Source organism: Orcinus orca, chromosome 3 (assembly GCF_937001465.1).
Source record: "Orcinus orca chromosome 3, mOrcOrc1.1, whole genome shotgun sequence".
In the NCBI taxonomy this organism is placed as follows: domain Eukaryota; kingdom Metazoa; phylum Chordata; class Mammalia; order Artiodactyla; family Delphinidae; genus Orcinus; species Orcinus orca.
Window position 1 is genome coordinate 9,111,073 of NC_064561.1, and position 18,167 is coordinate 9,129,239.

An 18,167-nucleotide genomic window follows, 5' to 3' on the forward strand; every position below is an offset into this window, starting at 1 on the left:
CCTGATCACTTAGTATCTGCTGAGGGATGAATGAACCCCCGTTTGAACTCTTGCCATCTTCAGCTTCCTTTTCCCCACCTCCCCTTTGTCTGTGCTACTCCTGCTCACCCCACCAGGGAGTTGATACTCAAGTTCTAGAACCTGCAGTGTTCCTCCATTATCTTGAGTTTCTTGCTCGCTTAGCACCCCCTGGGAATCAGCTATAGTAGCAAATTAACAAAGAACTCTGAAGTGCCTCAAGCTTGAAGACATTTCCTTTTGCTCACCTAAGCAGGATCCTGGAGCAATTGCAAATATCCTGTCCCCTAGTGTAAATCCTTCTTCATCATTGTGAGAGATTCAGTCGGGATCAGTGAAGACCCGAGCAGAAGATCTTGGCTGAGCCTCCTTGCTGTTCCGGCTGCGCCGGGTGTTGTCACATTGATGAAGCTCCTGGGACTGCTGCCAGCAGCCTCTAGGATTAAATCAATAGAGTTTGCAAAAGTAAAAGCTTCTTTTGGAGGCAGAGAATATATTGGTTTATTTTTTAATGATAAAGCCTCAAGGAGAATCTTCACGGATGGCAGGGCCAGCAGAGGAAAAGGCTGGGCAGACCCAAATATTTGAAGAAGTGTGTGGGGGAGCAAATGAAGGAGGTTTCATCCGGGACTTGGGGCTTTCCAGAAAATCTGTTTAACTCGGGTTGCCAGTGCAACAGCTGGGAGAGTAGGAAGATTTAGAAAGGACTGCTGTTGAGATGTAGAGAGAAATGAGATAGGTAGGGATTCATTCGCTCACTTGACAAACATATATTGAGATCCTGCTGTGAGCTCAGCACTGAGACGGGTGCTGAGGGTGTAACGGTGAGCAAATTCTATGACAAGCGTTTGTAGAAGAGATGAGGAGGATAGAAGACCCAGGAGAAGGTCATGTGAATATGGGGGTAGAGATTGGGGTGATGTTGCCACAAGCCAAGAAACACCTAGAGCCACCAGAAGCTGGAAGAAGCAAGAAAGGATCCTCCCCTAGAACCCTTTGGAGGGAGCTTGGTCTTGCCGATACCTTAATTGTGGGTTCCTGGCCTGTATAACTGTTAGGGAATAAATTTATTTTATGGGTGGGCTTTAAGCCACCCAGTTTGTGGTAATTCATTACAGCAGCTATAGGAAATGAATACAGATGTGCCTATGAAGTTTGAGATGTCTCTGAGAAGGTGCAAAAGGACACATCCATAGCCAGAACCTCACTCTGGAGCAGGGAGGAAATAGGATGAAGAAATATCCCAACTCCCCTTCTTTCCCTTCAGTCATCTTGCTGGTGCTTCTCATTGGCCAAACCCGCCCAGAAGGCAGGAGATGAGGAAGGCTGGGTAATGCCATTTACCAGAGTCAGTCCTGCTTTTCCCAAGACACAGGGCAGAGCAGTGAGTAGATATTTGGGAGGCAAGAGCAGCAAGAGATGACAAAACACATCAAAATGCATGAGACTCCCTAGAAAGTAGATGCAGAGAATGGAAGACTGCCTGGGATTGAGCCCCAAGGAAGACAAATATTTAGAGATTTAGTAGAAAAGGGGGAGTGAGAAGGGGAAACAGAGAAATAGTGACAAGAAGGATAGTAAGAAAACACAAAAGGAGGGCATGACCAATTAATCTGAGCACAGAAAAGTGGTCCTGGGATTTGGCAGCCTGGAGGTCTTTGGCAATCCTCACTATAAGAGTTTTGATTACGTGATGGGGCTAGAAGCCAGCCTGGAGAGAGGAGAAGAAGAATTTGAGGTGACGAAGTGGAGGCAACGTGTAGTCAACTCCTTCTTTACGAAGGGGAGTAATGAAATGGTTTGGTGGCTGGAGGGAGATTTGAAGTCAAGGGCGGGGCTTCTAATGATGGGAGGATATTTATTTCTCTAAATTGGGTTATTCCCAGCAGTGTACCAATAGGTGCTGGTATCTTTTCCACCTAGGATGCTCTAATTCTTTTTTTTTTTTTTTTTTGCGGTACGCGGGCCTCTCACTGTTGTGGCCTCTCCCGTTATGGAGCACAGGCTCCGGACACACAGGCTCAGCGGCCATGGCTCACGGGCCCAGGCGCTCGCGGCATGTGGGATCCTCCCGGACCGGGGCACGAACCCGTGTCCCCTGCATCGGCAGGCGGACTCTCAACCACTGCGCCACCAAGGAAGCCCAGATACTCTAATTCTTGAATGACCATTCGAGGTTTAGGATCATGAATTCAATGTCATCCTCCCAGATCGTTGATCTCGTTCAGAAATGTTACTCTGTACAGACCCTGGGAAAGTAACTGGTTCGGTTCATCCAAGGATAGGCTTTTTCCAGGATGGAAAGAGAGGCAAGGGAGTGATATATAACCAACCTACATAAGGTTGACAAGGGAGGAGATGAAGGCAGGAGAGAGTGCTGAGAAATGGTGGGGTCAGCAGGTTGCGGGGCTTCATAGGATGGACGTTGGTTTGCATTTAAAAAGTTAGTTAGCTGGGAGGAGAAGAGTGGTACTTAAAGAGAAAGATGATGGGAAGGGGCATTCTGGAGGTAGCTGGTGTCACTTCTGGGTGTGTGTGGCTTGGAGTTGACATTGGTCATTGGATGAGGAGGTAAGGATGTCCTCCAATGATCAGGTAAGGGAGGGGCCAGCATGGACAGTGGTCTCGCCACATGGAAGTTGAAGATCATAGTTACAGGCTCTACCAAAGTCTTACTCCCAGCTTTTGTTTTCCTGTGGACCTCAGCATCTTGGCTGCTGAGGCTTGGACCTTGGACTTCCTGCTGAGCCCAGTGGCACTGGGAGAGACCTGTGTGGCCTTGTGTGGTTTGGGAGAGGGAATTTCTTGGCCTTCCTGCCTTTCTTGGGGCTCTTCTCCTTGGCTTCACTGTTTACTTAGGGCTATCATGGCAGATGTCTCCCTGGGCTGGATTTTCCTACTGTTTGGAGAAACTAATCTGAAGCTGCCAGTGGCCCCCTTGGCCTAGGCGTTGGTGGTCTTCAGGGAATTTTCAAGTTTGAATTTAAGCCAAGGGGTAGATGAAATATATTGAGAAGATGCTGAGGAAATGGAGAATTTTGCTGACCACTGCACAGGGGTGACAGTACAACGAGACAGGAGAATGACTTCCCCTTAGTAGAGTGAATATGCCAGGGAACATGGTTGTAAATTGGACCAGGAGACAGAGATCTCACATCACTCAGATGTGTCCAGGGAACTTTACTGTCCTGAAAAAAGAGAGAGAGAGAAACAAAGAGAAGTATTCAGTCCTTATTTGGAGCCTCAGACCCCAAGAGTTTAAAAATAACCAATACCTCCTGCTCAAAACTTGTTTTGGTACTTCTTTCCTTTCTCTTTTTCGTTAAGGGAACTTCATTTTGCTGTGTGTGTGTGCATGCATGTGTGTGTATGTATGTGTGTTTTCCATGAGTCATGTTAATTCTTCCACATTTAAACTTTTTGTTACAGAGCAATTTTTACATTTAAATCAGGGATTTAATTTCAGAATGAACACACATACTCACTTCACTTTCTAAAACACTGTAAAACATAGCTCTGTGAATCTCTGGGTTGATTTGGCAGTATCTATGAGAATGTCAAGCGTGCACCCTGCACCCCCTCTAACCCAGCAATTCCATGTCTTGGAATTTATCCCACAGAAAAAATCCTCACAGATACACAAGGATGTATGGTCAGATTATTCATCACAGCTTTGCTTGTAATAGAGACAAACTGGAAGCATTTAGGAGAACAGTAAATAAATGATGATGCATCCATTCACGATAATACTGCCCAGCCTTTTAAAAGAGGGAAGTCCAATATACTGATATGGAAAATGTGTCCATTGTGGTGAGGGGCACAGCAAATCACAGAACATTATGTATCACGATCCCAATTTTGTAAAGGGAAAACACGATTTGGAATGCTTGTGTTCATACATTTGATAGTATTTATTGAGCACCTATTACGTGTTAGTACTGTCCTAGTTGCTGGGCATACAATCAAGAACAAGTCAGACAAATCCTTAGCCCCCCACCTCCCTCCAATTAGGGTGGACATTCCAGTGAGGGAGACCAACATAAATAAGATAAATAAATGACCTAATTTGTTTAATGTGAAAAGTTGCTAAAAACAAACAAGCAAAAAACAAACAGGGCAGAGAGGTGGAGATGTTGACAGGGTTGGAATTTTAGATCTGGTAGCCAGGGAAGACCTCAGTGGGAAGACAATGTTTTTTGTTTTGTTTTGTTTTGTTTCTTTTTTGCGGTACGCGGGCCTCTCACTGTTGTGGCCCCTCCCATTGAGGAGCACAGGCTTGGGACGCGCAGGCCCAGCGGCCATGGCTCACGGGCCCAGCCGCTCCGCGGCATGTGGGATCTTCCCGGACCGGGGCACGAACCCACGTCCCCTGCATCGACAGGCGGACTCTCAACCACTGCGCCACCAGGGAAGCCCAGACAATGTTTTTTTTTTAATTGAACTATAGTTGATTTACAATATTGTGTTAGTTTCAGGTGTACAGTAAAGTGATTCAGATATATATATGCATATCCTTTTTCAGATTCTTTTCCACTATAGTTATTACAAGATATTGAATATAGTTCCCTGTGCTGTACAGTAAATTCTGTTGTTTATCTGTTTTATATATTGTAGCATGTATTTGTTAATCCCATAGTCCTAATTTATCCCTTCCCCCACCCCCCATTCCCCTTTGGTAACCATAAGTTCGTTTTCTACGTGAGTCTGTTTCTGTTTTGTAAATAAGTTCATTTGTATTGTTTTTTAGATTCCACATATAAGTGATAACATTAATATTTGTCTGTCTAACTTACTTCACTTAGTATGATCATCTCTAGGTCCATCCATGTAGCTGCAAATGGCAATATTTCATTCTTTTTTATGGCTGTGTAGTATTCCATTGTATGTATATACCACATCTTTATTCATCTGTTGGTGGACACTTAGGTTGCTTCCATGCCTTGGCTATTGTAAATAGTGCTGCCATGAACATTGGGGTGATGTATCTTTTCAAATTAGAGTTTTCAGCTTTTCTGGATATATACCCGGGAGTTGGGATTGCTGGATCATATGGTAGCTCTATTTTTAGTTTCTTAGGGAACCTCCATACTGTTTTCCATAGTGGCTGCACCAATTTACATTCCCACCAACAGTGTAGGAGGTGTTTTATTACAACCTGAAGGAGGTGAGAGAGTAAGCCCTGCTCCTAACTAGGGGGAAGGTAGAAGAGAGAGCAGCCAGTGCAAAGAATGTGTGTAGGGGAGAATCTGAGAGAGAAACACCAAACTACTAGCATTGATTATCTCTGGGAAGTGGGGTGGTGTAAGGACTTGTCGCTTTTTAAATGATATAAATTTTAAAAACTAAAAAAATACAATAAGCACATATTCCTATTATAATTAAAACCATTTATTTTTTGAAAAGGGATCTTGAGGGCTGTCTGAGGAAAAAGTTACCTGCCAAAGTCAGTGAGTAAAAGCATAGGAGGCGAACTCTGAGAATCAAGGGGGGAAAAGGAGAAGGATAAACAACAGGGATTTTTTTAAAACTTGAGGTGAGATTCCCATATCATAATGACCCATTTTAAAGTGAACAGTTCAGCAAATCAACTATACTTCAATAAAAAATAAAGTGAGCAGTTCAGTGACATTTAGTACACTCACAGTGCTGTGCACCCACCACCTCTATCTAGTTCTAAAATATCTTCGTCACCCCAAAAGGAAACCCTGTACCCATTATGCATTTCCTGCCTCCTCCAGACTCCTGGGCAAACACAAATCAGCCTTCTGTCTCTATGGAGTCATCTGTTCTAGATACACAAAATGTCGAAACAGCCCAAAAGTGGGTGAATGGTTAAACAAATTGTGGTATATCCGTACAATGGAATATTATTCAGCCTTAAGAATGAGTGAAGTATGGATAACCTGCCACAGTGTGGATGAACCGCAAGAACATTATGCTGAGTGAAAGAAACCAGACACCAAAGGTCACGTATTGTAGGATCCCACGTGTATGAAATATCTGATGGATCTTTTTGCAACATTTATTTCAAGCCTGATATTCAGAGAGTGGACCACACACATTCACCGTGTTTTTGTTCCTGGAAACACTTCAGATTGGAGAGACAACCTCATCGGCCACGATGAGAGTAGGCGTTTAGGCTCTCCAGTGACGGGAGGGGAATGAGACTTACATGGGTAAAAAAGAAATAGAAAAAGTTAATAATACCGGTAGCAGCAATTGAAATAAAAATAATGAACACTGATTGCATGATTACGATGAGATGAACCCTGTATTATGCTTTCGTAAGCATATAAAGCTTCCCAATCTCACAGGAACCAGAGTAAACCATAACAAAACACTCACATTTACTGAGTACATAGTATATGCCGTGCTCTGTTCTGCGTGTATTACTGTGTGTGTCCACTCATTCCATTCTCACGCAGCCCTATGAGGTAGGTGCTACTTTTCACATTATATATGTGAGGAAGCTGAGGCTTGGGGAAGGAAACTCCTTTGCCCAAGTCCAAAACCATGTCCGACCGCCAAACCCTTTCAACTACTTTGCTGTATAATTTCTCATGCAGATACTTCCAATTTTCTGAGCAGAAGCATGATTTAGCTGCCCTGGATAGACTTCTCTTTTCAGAACCAAAGTGTTGAAAATCCTTGGATAATATTAAAAAAACAAACAGCACATCAAATCTATCTAGTGTTGGGATTTTAATTTTCTCTATTTGATTTTCCTGCTGACGTAATGAATCTTTTTGCATGTGTATGCCTCTACTGTGTATGTGAAATGTAGGCCTTTGCAATGGTCTGAGCGTGTTAATACTTGACACTGGGTTTACTTGTCCTGCCCCAGCTTGCCACGTCTGGGAGGATGTGTGATTAAACTTGCGCCTCTTGCCGCTGGCCGTGGTGCTGAAACCATCCCGGGCCGCTCCAGCGTTGCCCTTGTTAGCTCATCATCACCCTTCAGTCTCAAGCTGATCTGCTGGAGGAGAGCTCTTTTCCAGCTTGATTTTGGTTAGTACTGTGTGTTGGAGAGTTCGAAGCCAATGTCTGAGAACTCGAGGGAGACTAGTTGTATTGTTCGAAGTGGAACTATTCGTTAATATGACCCATTCAGGATGGGCTTATGAAGGTGTGAACCAGCAGGCAGTGGTTGATAACTACTGCATTAAATTGTGGCAGTGGCTGGAACTCAGGCGAGGGCTGATCCAGTTGGCCTCATCCATGGTTAACACCCCAGGCATACCCCAACTCCAATTTTTAAATAAAAGCAAAAACATCTACCTTCTAACAAGTAAGGGTAAGCTGTTGAGTGGTCTATGGTGGGGACCACCAGCACGGATCTTGGAGCGAGCCCTACTGCATGTATGACCTTGAGAAATGTGTCTATCCTCTCTGACCCTTCATTTCTTTATCTGGAAAATGGGGCTTGCGATAGAACCTACCTTGTAGAATTGTTGCAAGGAATTAACTGAAACAACGAGTGCTTAGCTTGGTGTCTGCCCGACGAAGCACTCAGTAAATGGCAGCTGTAATTACGTTGTTGTGCCTGTTATGGCCCCATGATAGTTGATCTTATTGCCGAGTTAAATTGTGGCATGTTTAGCAGAGCAAGGAATATGTCCTACACCTATACATTCAGGGCCCTGGTACCCCCTACTCTTTTCCTGGTAATTGTGACGAGCATGGAACTAACATGAAAATAATATCTACTTGGCTTCTCCCCATAAGCTCAACTGCTGGGTTGACTCATTGAAGTATGTGTTTCCTCAGAACATACCCGTCAGGCAGCCCCCATGGTAGTGTCAAGACCTTGATGAGTTAACAAACCTGATCTGATGTTTCACACCAACCACAGGAGGCTGGAAATGAGATGGGAATGGGGTGGGGGGGTACCACAAAGGGAAGGATGAATTATTTGGACATTCTGCAAGGTCTTGCTAAGGGGCTGGAACCATCAGCCATGCCAACTTTACAAATTGATTTTCCTTGATGTTCTGGATCCCAAGAGCAGCTCCTGTTCACAGATGCAGCCTTTCTTCCCTGCAAAGAAATCACTTGGTGGTTTCCAGTGTCACACACAGCCCCTCTCTGGGGCCTCTGTGGGTCCTGATCAATCTCATTGTGGGGGAAGCTTTGTGTATCCGCACTTGCCTGCAGGGCTGTTTGCTAGCCTGACTTCCATGAGCCATTTCAGGAGACAGCTTTTCCTCCCACCAGGGATGCTTCTTTCCTTTCATCCACCTCCCCGCTTCCTTGGCCTCTTTGGCTGGCTGATTATTCTGGATACCACTGACACAGGTGCTTTCTCCCTGAACCAATCAGGGAGCGGGAAGGCTCAGCTCAGCAGCAGAGGCATTGCTCACCGCAGCTGTGAGTTAGAACCCAGGCTTTCTAAATTGGGAGGATCAGGCACGATTCAGGGCTGGGCTGAGAAAGCCTCACCTCCCCCTGCCTGGACCACCTTTGACTTCTGCTTGGGGGGAGAACCTCCTGTGCCAAGAACTCGGTACCCTACCTTTGCGTCTGTGCACCAGCCACATCACTGCCTATTTTAAGGAGCCGGTTGTATCCTTAGTGTGCCCACGGAGACTTGGCACATGTTGAGGTGAGGGGGGAGATGTGGAAAGCAAGACCCACTCACCCTTCCTTCCTTCCTTCCACAGGTGTTTACTGAGCACCTACTCTGTAACAGATCTCCTCTTAGGTGCTGAGAACAAAGCAGACAAAAATCCCTGCTTGCACAGAGCTTATAGTCTAATAGGTGAGAGAAACAGCGAACCAGATAAAGGAGAAAAACATAGCAGACGTTTGGGGACAAGGGCCAAGGAAAAAAAATAAGTAGGGAAAGGGGGTAAAAGGCTCACTGAGGATATGACCTTTGAGAAAAGACTTAAAGGAAGTGAGGGAGGGAACCATGTGGGTCTCTGGGGGTGTGGGGGGAAGAGCATTCTAGGGGAGAGAATTGCAGGTGCAAAGGCCCTGGCGGTAGAATGTGCCTCATGTGTTTGAGAAAGATGGAGGAGGCCAGTGGGGCTGCAGCTGAGTGAACGAGGGGGAGAATGGAGGAGATGAGGGCAGGGAGGTGATCGGGGCCGGTCGGTCGGGCAGGACCTTGCTGGCTGCTGGGAGGACTTTGACTTTTCTTCTGAGTGAGATGGTAGCCATGGGAGGGCTGTGAATATTTCCAGAATCTTCTTTGCTGCGTATTTGTCTCATTCCAACATTCTCTTGTTCCATCAAGAGCTTGGGTTTCTTCTCAGCCCCCTTCAGTGGAGGCAGAAGACTGGTCCAGGCCTCCTGAATTCTCCTCCTGGGGTCAGAACATGGAGGAGAAGGCTTGGAGGAAAAAGGCGAGCCCCCACGTCTTTCTGGATGACTCAAAGCCACAGTTACCTGGGTTCCTCCTCCCCCTGAAATAGATCTAAGGCAGCACTTCCCAAACTTCAGTGTGCACACAGAGCCCCTGGAGACCTTGCTCAAGATCTCTGACTCAGCAGGTCACCGTGGGTCCTGACGTGCTGCTTTTCTAATGGGTGTTGCCTATGCTGTTGGTTCGTGGACCACACACTGAGTAACAAGGGTATAAGGTCAGTGTTGCACCCATTTGGCGTGTGTCTGTGGACACTGGCGGGGTGCATGGGTGTGTGCAGAGAGGGGGATGATATTTGATAGCCAGTGTGCCCATGTCTGACAAAAACTAAGAAAAAGAAATAAGGTGGGAGTGGGCAGCCACTTTCTGTCGGCCCCCATGCTGACTAAGGCTTCCTTGTCGTACCCAAGAGCTCTGGGTCTGAAATCCAGGTGACAGCGGCCAACTGAACGCCTCCTAATGCAGCCCATTGAAAGTGCAGCTTGCTCCTGGCCTTCTGGGACTCTTCCTGGAACCTCAGCTCGAATCTGATGCAGAGAAAGTCACAACATCCCAGCTGTTTAGGGGCAGGAGGCCAGGGGGCCCTGAAGAGTGAGGCGGCATCTTCATGCGGAAGCTAACAGGGAGGTAGCTGGCAGGGAAGGGAAGTGAAATCATCGGATTCAAATCATGGCTTCAGAAGGCTCCGCGAGGGGAGGCCAGGGAAGGGCTTGGCATTGCTTCTTTGTGTACAAATATTGTCTCTTATTTTCTGGGCTGCAGGGTGAGACAGAATGGAGTATTTGTGCAACACAGCCCAGCTTTGTTCTCTGTGCTTCTAATGACTGTCAGCTCGGAGGCAGGAAGCCAATCAGAGATGATCGTCAGCAGGATGGTTTTTGTTGACTCCCCAAATTGCCCTGAGTCTTGGATTTGCTTTTCAAAGTGTGCGTGGAGCGTGGCTCAGCTGCTTTCAGCTGGAGGCAAAGGCTGAAGCTGGTGACAAAGAAGACCTGGTTTTCCCGGCTTACTTAGACTCTTACTCCCAGGTTGTCTATTTTAGACTTTGTTTACACACCTGGAAAGTGGGTATACACTCAAACTCCTCCTCCAGCCTGTAAGATCCCTTGGGTTTTTTTTTGTTTTTTTTTTTTTGCGGTATGCGGGCCTCTCACTGTTGTGGCCTCTTCCGTCGCGGAGCACAGGCTCCGGATGCGCAGGCTCAGCGGCCATGGCTCACGGGCGCAGCCGCCCCGCGGCATGTGGGATCCTCCCGGACCGGGACACGAACCCGTGTCCCATGCACGGGCAGGCGGACTCTCAACCACTGTGCCACCAGGGAAACCCCAGATCCCTTGGTTTTTACAGAGCTTCCAAGATGCCAAAGGTAACTCTAGGGCCAAACAGGAGACTGAGGCTAGTTAAGTTCGTAAGAGAGAAAGCTGGGAGGAGGGCAGTAGTTTAACACGGCCAAGTTTGAGACATGCTATTTGATCTTTCTGCAAAACAGTGGATTTCAGTGTTCCCAGGGGATACTTGGCAATATCTGGAGATGACTTTTGGTTGTCATAAGTTTTGGTTGTCATAACTGGAGGGGAGGATGCTACTGGCATCTAGTGGGTGGAGGCCAGGGATGTTGCTCAACACCCTACTATATACAGGACGGCCCTCCCCCCCCCCCCGCCCCACACACACACACAGAATGATCACCCGCAAATGTCAGTAGTGCAGAAGTTGGGAACTCCTGCTCCAGAGTCACCAACACCCTATGGCTTTCTCCCGCTAGCATCCATTTCTCCACACCTAAACCTCCTTCTCAGAAGTTACCAGCTTTGTTATGCTAGTTTCCTTTCCATTTAAGGTAATCATTGATATGTATGTTCTTACTGCCATTTTGTTCATTGTTTTGGATTTGCAGCTTTGTTCACTAAGGCTATAGGCCTGAGGGTGCTTCTGCAGATCTGGCAGGGGGGCAGGGATATTCTGGTTTACCCACTGATCAGCAGATCAGTCCCTAATATGAAGTGAGCAGGACAGACCCTCCCCAAGGGCAGACCCTCCAGTGGGACTATCTGGTAGCCTCGTCAACCCGGAGGAGAGTTCCCAGGATGCAGGGAGGAGTTTGTGACTAGAGAGAGAGGGAATGTACATCTGGAAATAGCCATAGGGACCGACCATCCCTTCCCTCCCTCAGACCTTGAAAGGTCTGCTTCTCGGAGACTTGCCCTGGCCACCATATTCTTTTTTATTGAGGTGAAATTCACAGAACAGTACTCATCATTGTTAAGTGACTAATTCAGTAGCATTCAGTACATTCAGAAGGTTGTTCAGCTATCACCTTTATCTAGTTCCAAAACATTAAGCAGCTACTTACTGTTTTCCCCTCCCCCAGCCCTGGACAACCACCAATCTGCTTTCTGAGTGTGCATTTTCCCATTATGGACATTTCGTATAGATGGAATTCATACAAGATGTGGTCTTTTGTGTACGGCTTCTTTGACTTAGCATAATGTTTTCAAGGTTCATCTACATCGTAGCATGTGTTAGTACTTCATTTTTATGGCTGAATAATATTCCATTCTATGGATATACCACATTTTGTTTAACTGTTCATTCATTGATGGACATTTGGGCTCTTTCCACCTTTTGGCTATTGTGAATATTGATGCTGTGAACACGTATCTGAGTACCAGTTTTCCAGTTCTTTGGGTATATAGCTAGGAGTGGAATTGCTGGATCATATGGTAATTCTGTGTTTTAACTTTTTGAGGAGCCATCAAACTATTTTCCTCAGTGGCAGCACTGTTTTTACATTCCCACCAGCAATGTATAGTGGTTCCAATTTCTCACATTCTCACCAACACTTATTGTTTTCTGTTTTTTTCATTCTAGTCATCCTAGTGGATGTGAAGTGGCATCTCATTGTGGGTTTTTTGGGTTTTTTTTGCGGTACGTGGGCCTCTCACTGTTGTGGCCTCTCCCATTGCGGAGCACAGGCTCCGGACGCACAGGCTCAGCAGCCATGGCTCACGGGCCCAGCCGCTCCGCAGCATGTGGGATCCTCCCGGACCGGGGCACGAACCCGTGTCCCCTGCATCGGCAGGCGGACTCTCAACCACTGCGCCACCAGGGAAGCCCTCTCATTGTGGTTTTGATTTGCGTTTTCCTAATCCTCTTTGGAGAAATGTCTCTTCAAGCCCTTTGCCTGTTATTTAATTGGGTTATTGTTTTGTTGTTGAGTTGTAAGTGTTCTTTGTATATTCTATTACCAGACCCTTACCAGATATCTGATTTGCAAGTACCTTCTCTCATTCTGTTGGTTGGTTTTTTGCTTTTGTTTTTTCACTTTACTGACAATGCCCTTTGGCTCACAGAATTTTAAATTTTGGCCGAGTCCAATTTATCTATTTTTTCTTTTGTTGCTCTTGCTTTTGATATCAGATCTGATTACTGTATTTTTTTTAGCTTTAGAATATAATTTTTTAACATCTTTATTGGAGTATAATTGCTTTACAATGGTGTGTTAGTTTCTGCTTTATAACAAAGTGAATCAGCTATACATATATATCCCCATATCTCCTCCCTCTTGCATCTCCCTCCCTCCCACCCTCCCTATCCCACCCCTCTAGGTGGTCACAAAGCACCGAGCTGATCTCCCTGTGCTATGTGGCTGCTTCCCACTAGCTATCTATTTTACTTTGGGTATGATTACTGTATTTTAAATTGCAACCACCAGTCTCCTTTCCTGCTTTTTCTCTCTATAACATTCACCATCTTTTAATGTACTGTCTAATGTGCTTATCTCACTCACTCACGTCTCCTCCACAAGGGCAGCTGTGTCCCTAGTGCCCAGAACAGGGCCTGACACACAGTAGGTGCTGAATTAATATTTGTCCAGTGAAGGTTGGAGGTGAAACGGAGGAAGAATGTCCACATTTTCCTTACAAAGTCATCTGCCAGGTTTCCAGGGCAGTGAAACTACTCTGGATCAGGCTATAATGGTGGATCCATGTCATCAAATGTTTGCTCAGGCTCATGGAGTGTACAACACCAAGAACGAACCGTCATGTAAGCTATGGACTTTGGGTGATCGTGACGTGTCAATGTAGGTTCATCGACTGTAACAGATGTGCCACTCTGGTGGGGTATGTTGATAACAGGGGAGGCTGTGCCTATGTGGGGGACAGGGGCACAGGGGACGTCTCTGTACCTTCCACTCAACTGTGCTTTGAACCTAAGCAAAGCTGGAAAGATTTTCCTTAATTCTGTGATACTCCCTTTGAATATATGATTTTAGCCACCATCATAGCAAACTGCATTGTCCTCGCCCTGGAGCAACACCTACCTGATGATGACAAGACCCCGATGTCTGAACGACTGGTGAGTGAAGTCTCTCTAGGGGAGGTCTCTTCTCTGCTTTGGTGGCAAACTGTTGTGGCCATGGGAGCCGAGGGCAGAGTGGGCTCTCCGTCTTGGCACCGAGAACCGGATCGTGGGCCCCCTACCTGGGGAGCCTAAACTTCATGAACACAATAATCTGGGGAGAGAGATGTCCTCACTGCCCATCCTCCATTCTCACCTCCCCAGCAGACCTCATGTCAATCTGGAGAGGGGTGGGTGAGAGTGGTCACCTCGTCCATGAAAAGTCACATTCAAAACAAAATTCTTAGGCATTCCCTAGCCGTCCAGTGGTTAGGACTCAGCGCTTTCACTGCCAGGGCTCGGGTTCAATCCCTGGTCGGGGAACTAAGATCTTGAACACCCCAAGGCACATCCAAAAAAATAAAAATATAAATAAATAAATAAAAACAAAATTCTTGTGAAAAATGTTGACCATACGCAGAGGACAGTACTGTGAACCCCTCATGAGCCCATCATTCAGATTCAACAACTGTCAAGATTTTGCCTCATTTCCTATTTTCTGTCCCTTTTTATTTCCTTGGTTTGTCTTTCTTGGCCAAAGTATTTTAAGGCAAATCCCAGACAAAATGTCTGTTCACTGCCATCTACTTAAGTCTGCATTGCTAAAAATATGGGCACTTTCTGGGAATTCCCTGGCGGTCCAGTGGTTAGGACTCGACGCTTTCACTGCTGTGACCTGTGTTCAATTCCTGGTCGGGGAACTAAGATCCTGCAAGCCGTGCGGCACGGCCAAAGAATAAATATGGGCACTTTCTTACATCACCCCAGTGAGATGTTTACACCCAACACAACAGTGGTTCCTGGGACTCATCGAAGACCCAGCCACTAGTCAAATATCCGTGATTGTTTCAGAAATGGCATTTTCCAGGTCATTTGAACCAAGACCCAAACATGGTCTAGATTTTAGGTTGCTTAAGACTTTTTATCTAAAGCACTTATTTTCCCTCCTGCCATTGACCCTGCAGAAACCAGTCCAGTTGCTCTAGGGAATGTCCCACATTCTGACTTCTGCCTGGTAGCTTGCTTGGGATGTCATTTAGCTCGTTCTTCTAACCCCAGCGTTTCCTATATATGAATATCAGCTCTGGAGGGACATTCAAAATCCAGTTGATGATTTGGTGAAACTCTGCAGAGCTGTAAACTAGTACTAAGATCTTTCTCGATGCCCCTAGCCATCCCCCAGCCCCCTGCTTCCCCTCCTGGCATTCTGACACTGCCAAGAAGGAGACCTCTCTCCTTTCCATCACCATTTCAAAGCCAGCTGTCATAACTCAAGTGTAGGGAGAGAGAGATGTTAGAATCCACTCATTCCTAATCCACAAAGTATTAATGATCTCAAGGCTTTTAAATTTTAATAGTTACATATTATAATGTATATCCTAATAATAGATAACTAGCCCAGAAAAACTATGATTTCAGGACCTTTTTTGTTTGCTTTTGCTTACAATCAAGCTAAGTAAAAAGAGTCTGTTGAAAGAATGGTAAACAATTAGTAGTACTGGTGGCAAGCTGGCATGGAAAGACTCATGAAAGCAGAATTCAAATGATTGAAGCCTGAGAAACATTGCCATAACACATTGGGGAACATCCATGTAGGGGCTCTGATGGAGCAGAGCTTATAGCTTAATTCCAAGTACTATTGACTATCAGCTGGAAGCCAGATCTGGCAGGAGGTCTGGCAAGGGGCCGGGAGTTGGGACATTGGCCATTTACCAGCCAGTGCAGGAGCATTGATTCCAATATTTTAGCAACCTGAAGCTGGTGCATACCAGCTTAGAACCCTCGCAAATGTCAGATTTGGGGGTGAGGTCAGTGCACAGGGACCAAGCACAAGGGCCTGAATGATATAGGTGACAAGAAAACATTCTAAACAAGTGCTTTCTTCTAGAACTTTCTGCAGTGATAGAAATGTCCTACGTCTGCACTGTCCAATATGGTAGCCACTGGAAATGTGGCTAGTGTGACTGCAGCACTGAATATTTCATTTTATTTCATTTAAATTCATTTAAATTTAAGTAGCCACATGTGGCTGCCCTACTAAACAGCTCACATCCGAACAAACAATTCTGTGTGTCCAACCAGTGTGTAAAGTTGGCCACAAGGAAAGAAGGAGGTGTCTTCTCCATGTTTCTGTTTTTCTTGCAAAAGCCTTTGGACAGGGTAGCTCCAGGCAGGATGCAGTGGAGGGCAGTGAGTGCTGGAAGGTCAGGAGAGGTGAGGGGAAGTGCGTACACTTATCCGAGTGGGCTGGTTCCCTGTTCATGCCATCCTCTGCCAAGCTAAAGACACTGACCTTACCTTTTCTCCCTTCCAGGATGACACAGAACCATACTTCATTGGAATTTTTTGTTTTGAGGCTGGAATTAAAATCATTGCCCTTGGGTTTGCCTTCCATAAAGGCTCTTACTTGAGGAATGGTTGGAATGTGATGGACTTCGTGGTGGTGCTAACAGGGTAAGTGGCCTGTGCTGTGTTTCTTAGAATGATCTTGAATTACGAGGACTGCGGAAACCTAAGGGTCGATGTGGTCCAGGCTGGGTTCGGGAAGGCTGAGGCCCCACGGTCTTCTTCAATGTGCATGTGCCTCCTTCCCTGCAACGTCCTCATCTCAGCTGCATCTCAGAGCGGATGCTTTCTGTTACGATTAGAATAATTGCTTATTAGAATTGACTGCTTCCAAAGTGCTTTATGTACGCTCTCTCATTTAATCCTCACAACCACCCAATGAATTAGGAAATATTAATATTCCCATGTGACCGTTGAGGAATCTGAAGCACAGAGGGACCTTAGATCACCTGGCTAGTAAGCGATGAAGCTGGGATTTGAACCTGAGATGATGTGATTCCAGAACTCAAGTTTTTAACTGTTGTGCACGCGTGGTTCTTTTGCTTTGCTTGGGGATATCTTGCCTTCATTTTAAGTTGGTAAATGTTTTTTGAGGACTTCTGGGTGCAAGAGATTGTGATGGGATTATGGACAAAACCAGTCTAAGTAAGGTGCAGTTACTGCAGTATTGAGGAGTTTTCAGATCTGATACAGTGAACCATAGTTGAAAGGGGAATGTGTATGCACTTTCCACCAAGGACCCTGTATAAGGTAACACTAGCTGCTATAACAACAACAACAAAAATTCCAAAACTAGGTAATGATTTAAACACAACAGCAGTCTATTTCTTACTCATTGAAAGACCAAAACAGCTGTTCCTCGTTGGCCGGCTTCTTTCCTCCACACAGTGTTTGAGGGACCCCCGGATCCTTGCTACATTGTGGTTCCTTGTTGTTTGACCCACAGATCAGGTCTGCTTGTCTGCATCAAACCATGGAAGAGAAACGAGCATGGATGGCGATATTTGGGAGGTTGTATGGGCCTGGCTGACACCCTGCATGTAACCTCTTTCACTCATATGCCTTTGGCCAAAATTCAGTCACATGCCCACACATCGCTGCAGGGAAGCTGGGAAGCTTAGAAGGAAACAGAAATGGATTTGGTGGATAGCCAGCCAATCTTTGTCACAGACCCCAAACTCTTTATCAGGTCCCAATATAGACATTACCATTTTATGATGATTTCTGGCTCCTTTGCTTACCCACTCCTCTCTCCCAAGCTAAGTCTGTTTCTTCTCTTCCAAGACCCCTGTTCATTGGGAGACCTTTCTCGTAGTTCTCCTGTATGCGGTCATAGTTCTGTTCTGTGGGATCCTATTTCTCCTCTAGGGTTTGTTGCTGCTCCAGGTCCTGTCTCTCTTGGTAGATGTCATGGGTCTTAGTACCCATGCTGTGTTGGCTGGGCTCTCACAATTAAAGTTTTGAACATACCTGTTGTTTCAAAACAATGTTGCTTCTCACCGAAGCATCCTATTGGGCTGTATCATATTGAGCTGTTTCATTAGAGGCATTCAGATCTGAGTGGTCTGTTGCGAGCTCTGTGGGCTAGCTCTAGCAGACTTGGGTGTTCACTGAGGGAGTTCTGTTTGCTGTGCCCATACTTCTTTGGCTTGCGACCTTGGAAGGTTCCTGGGACATATTATGGCATTGGGCACTTGTCGCTCTCTAGGAAACTCATCAGTGCAAGAGCCCAGTGGTTGACTTTGTTGTTGTTGTTTAAAAAATGTATAATAAAAATAATCAGACATTCGAAAATAAGTAGAGAATAATATAACAAATGCCTGTGTATGCAAATATTCATTCAATGAGTATTTACTGGGCAACTACTATGTGCCAGGCTCTGGGACATAGCAGTGAACAAAACAGACAAAAGCCCCTCCTCTTGTGGAACTGACATTCTAGGGGTGAAGAAAGACAAAATGCATGAATGAATGAAATATCTAGTGTGTTAGATGTTGATGAGGGCTACAGAGAAAAAAATAAAACAGAGTGGGGA

General features: G+C 45.8%; 1 protein-coding gene across 9 annotated transcripts in view; it reads left to right on the top strand.

The window, feature by feature from the left end:
* Window positions 1-18,167, top strand: part of CACNA1A (calcium voltage-gated channel subunit alpha1 A) — a 337,790-nt gene that overhangs the window by 131,048 nt on the left and 188,575 nt on the right. For all 9 annotated transcript variants that reach the window (XM_049708282.1, XM_049708283.1, XM_049708281.1 and 6 more), the window contains 2 exons: window positions 13,638-13,744; window positions 16,101-16,240. In XM_049708282.1, the coding sequence (XP_049564239.1) occupies window positions 13,638-13,744; window positions 16,101-16,240 (247 nt within the window). The remainder of the gene's footprint in view (window positions 1-13,637; window positions 13,745-16,100; window positions 16,241-18,167) is intronic.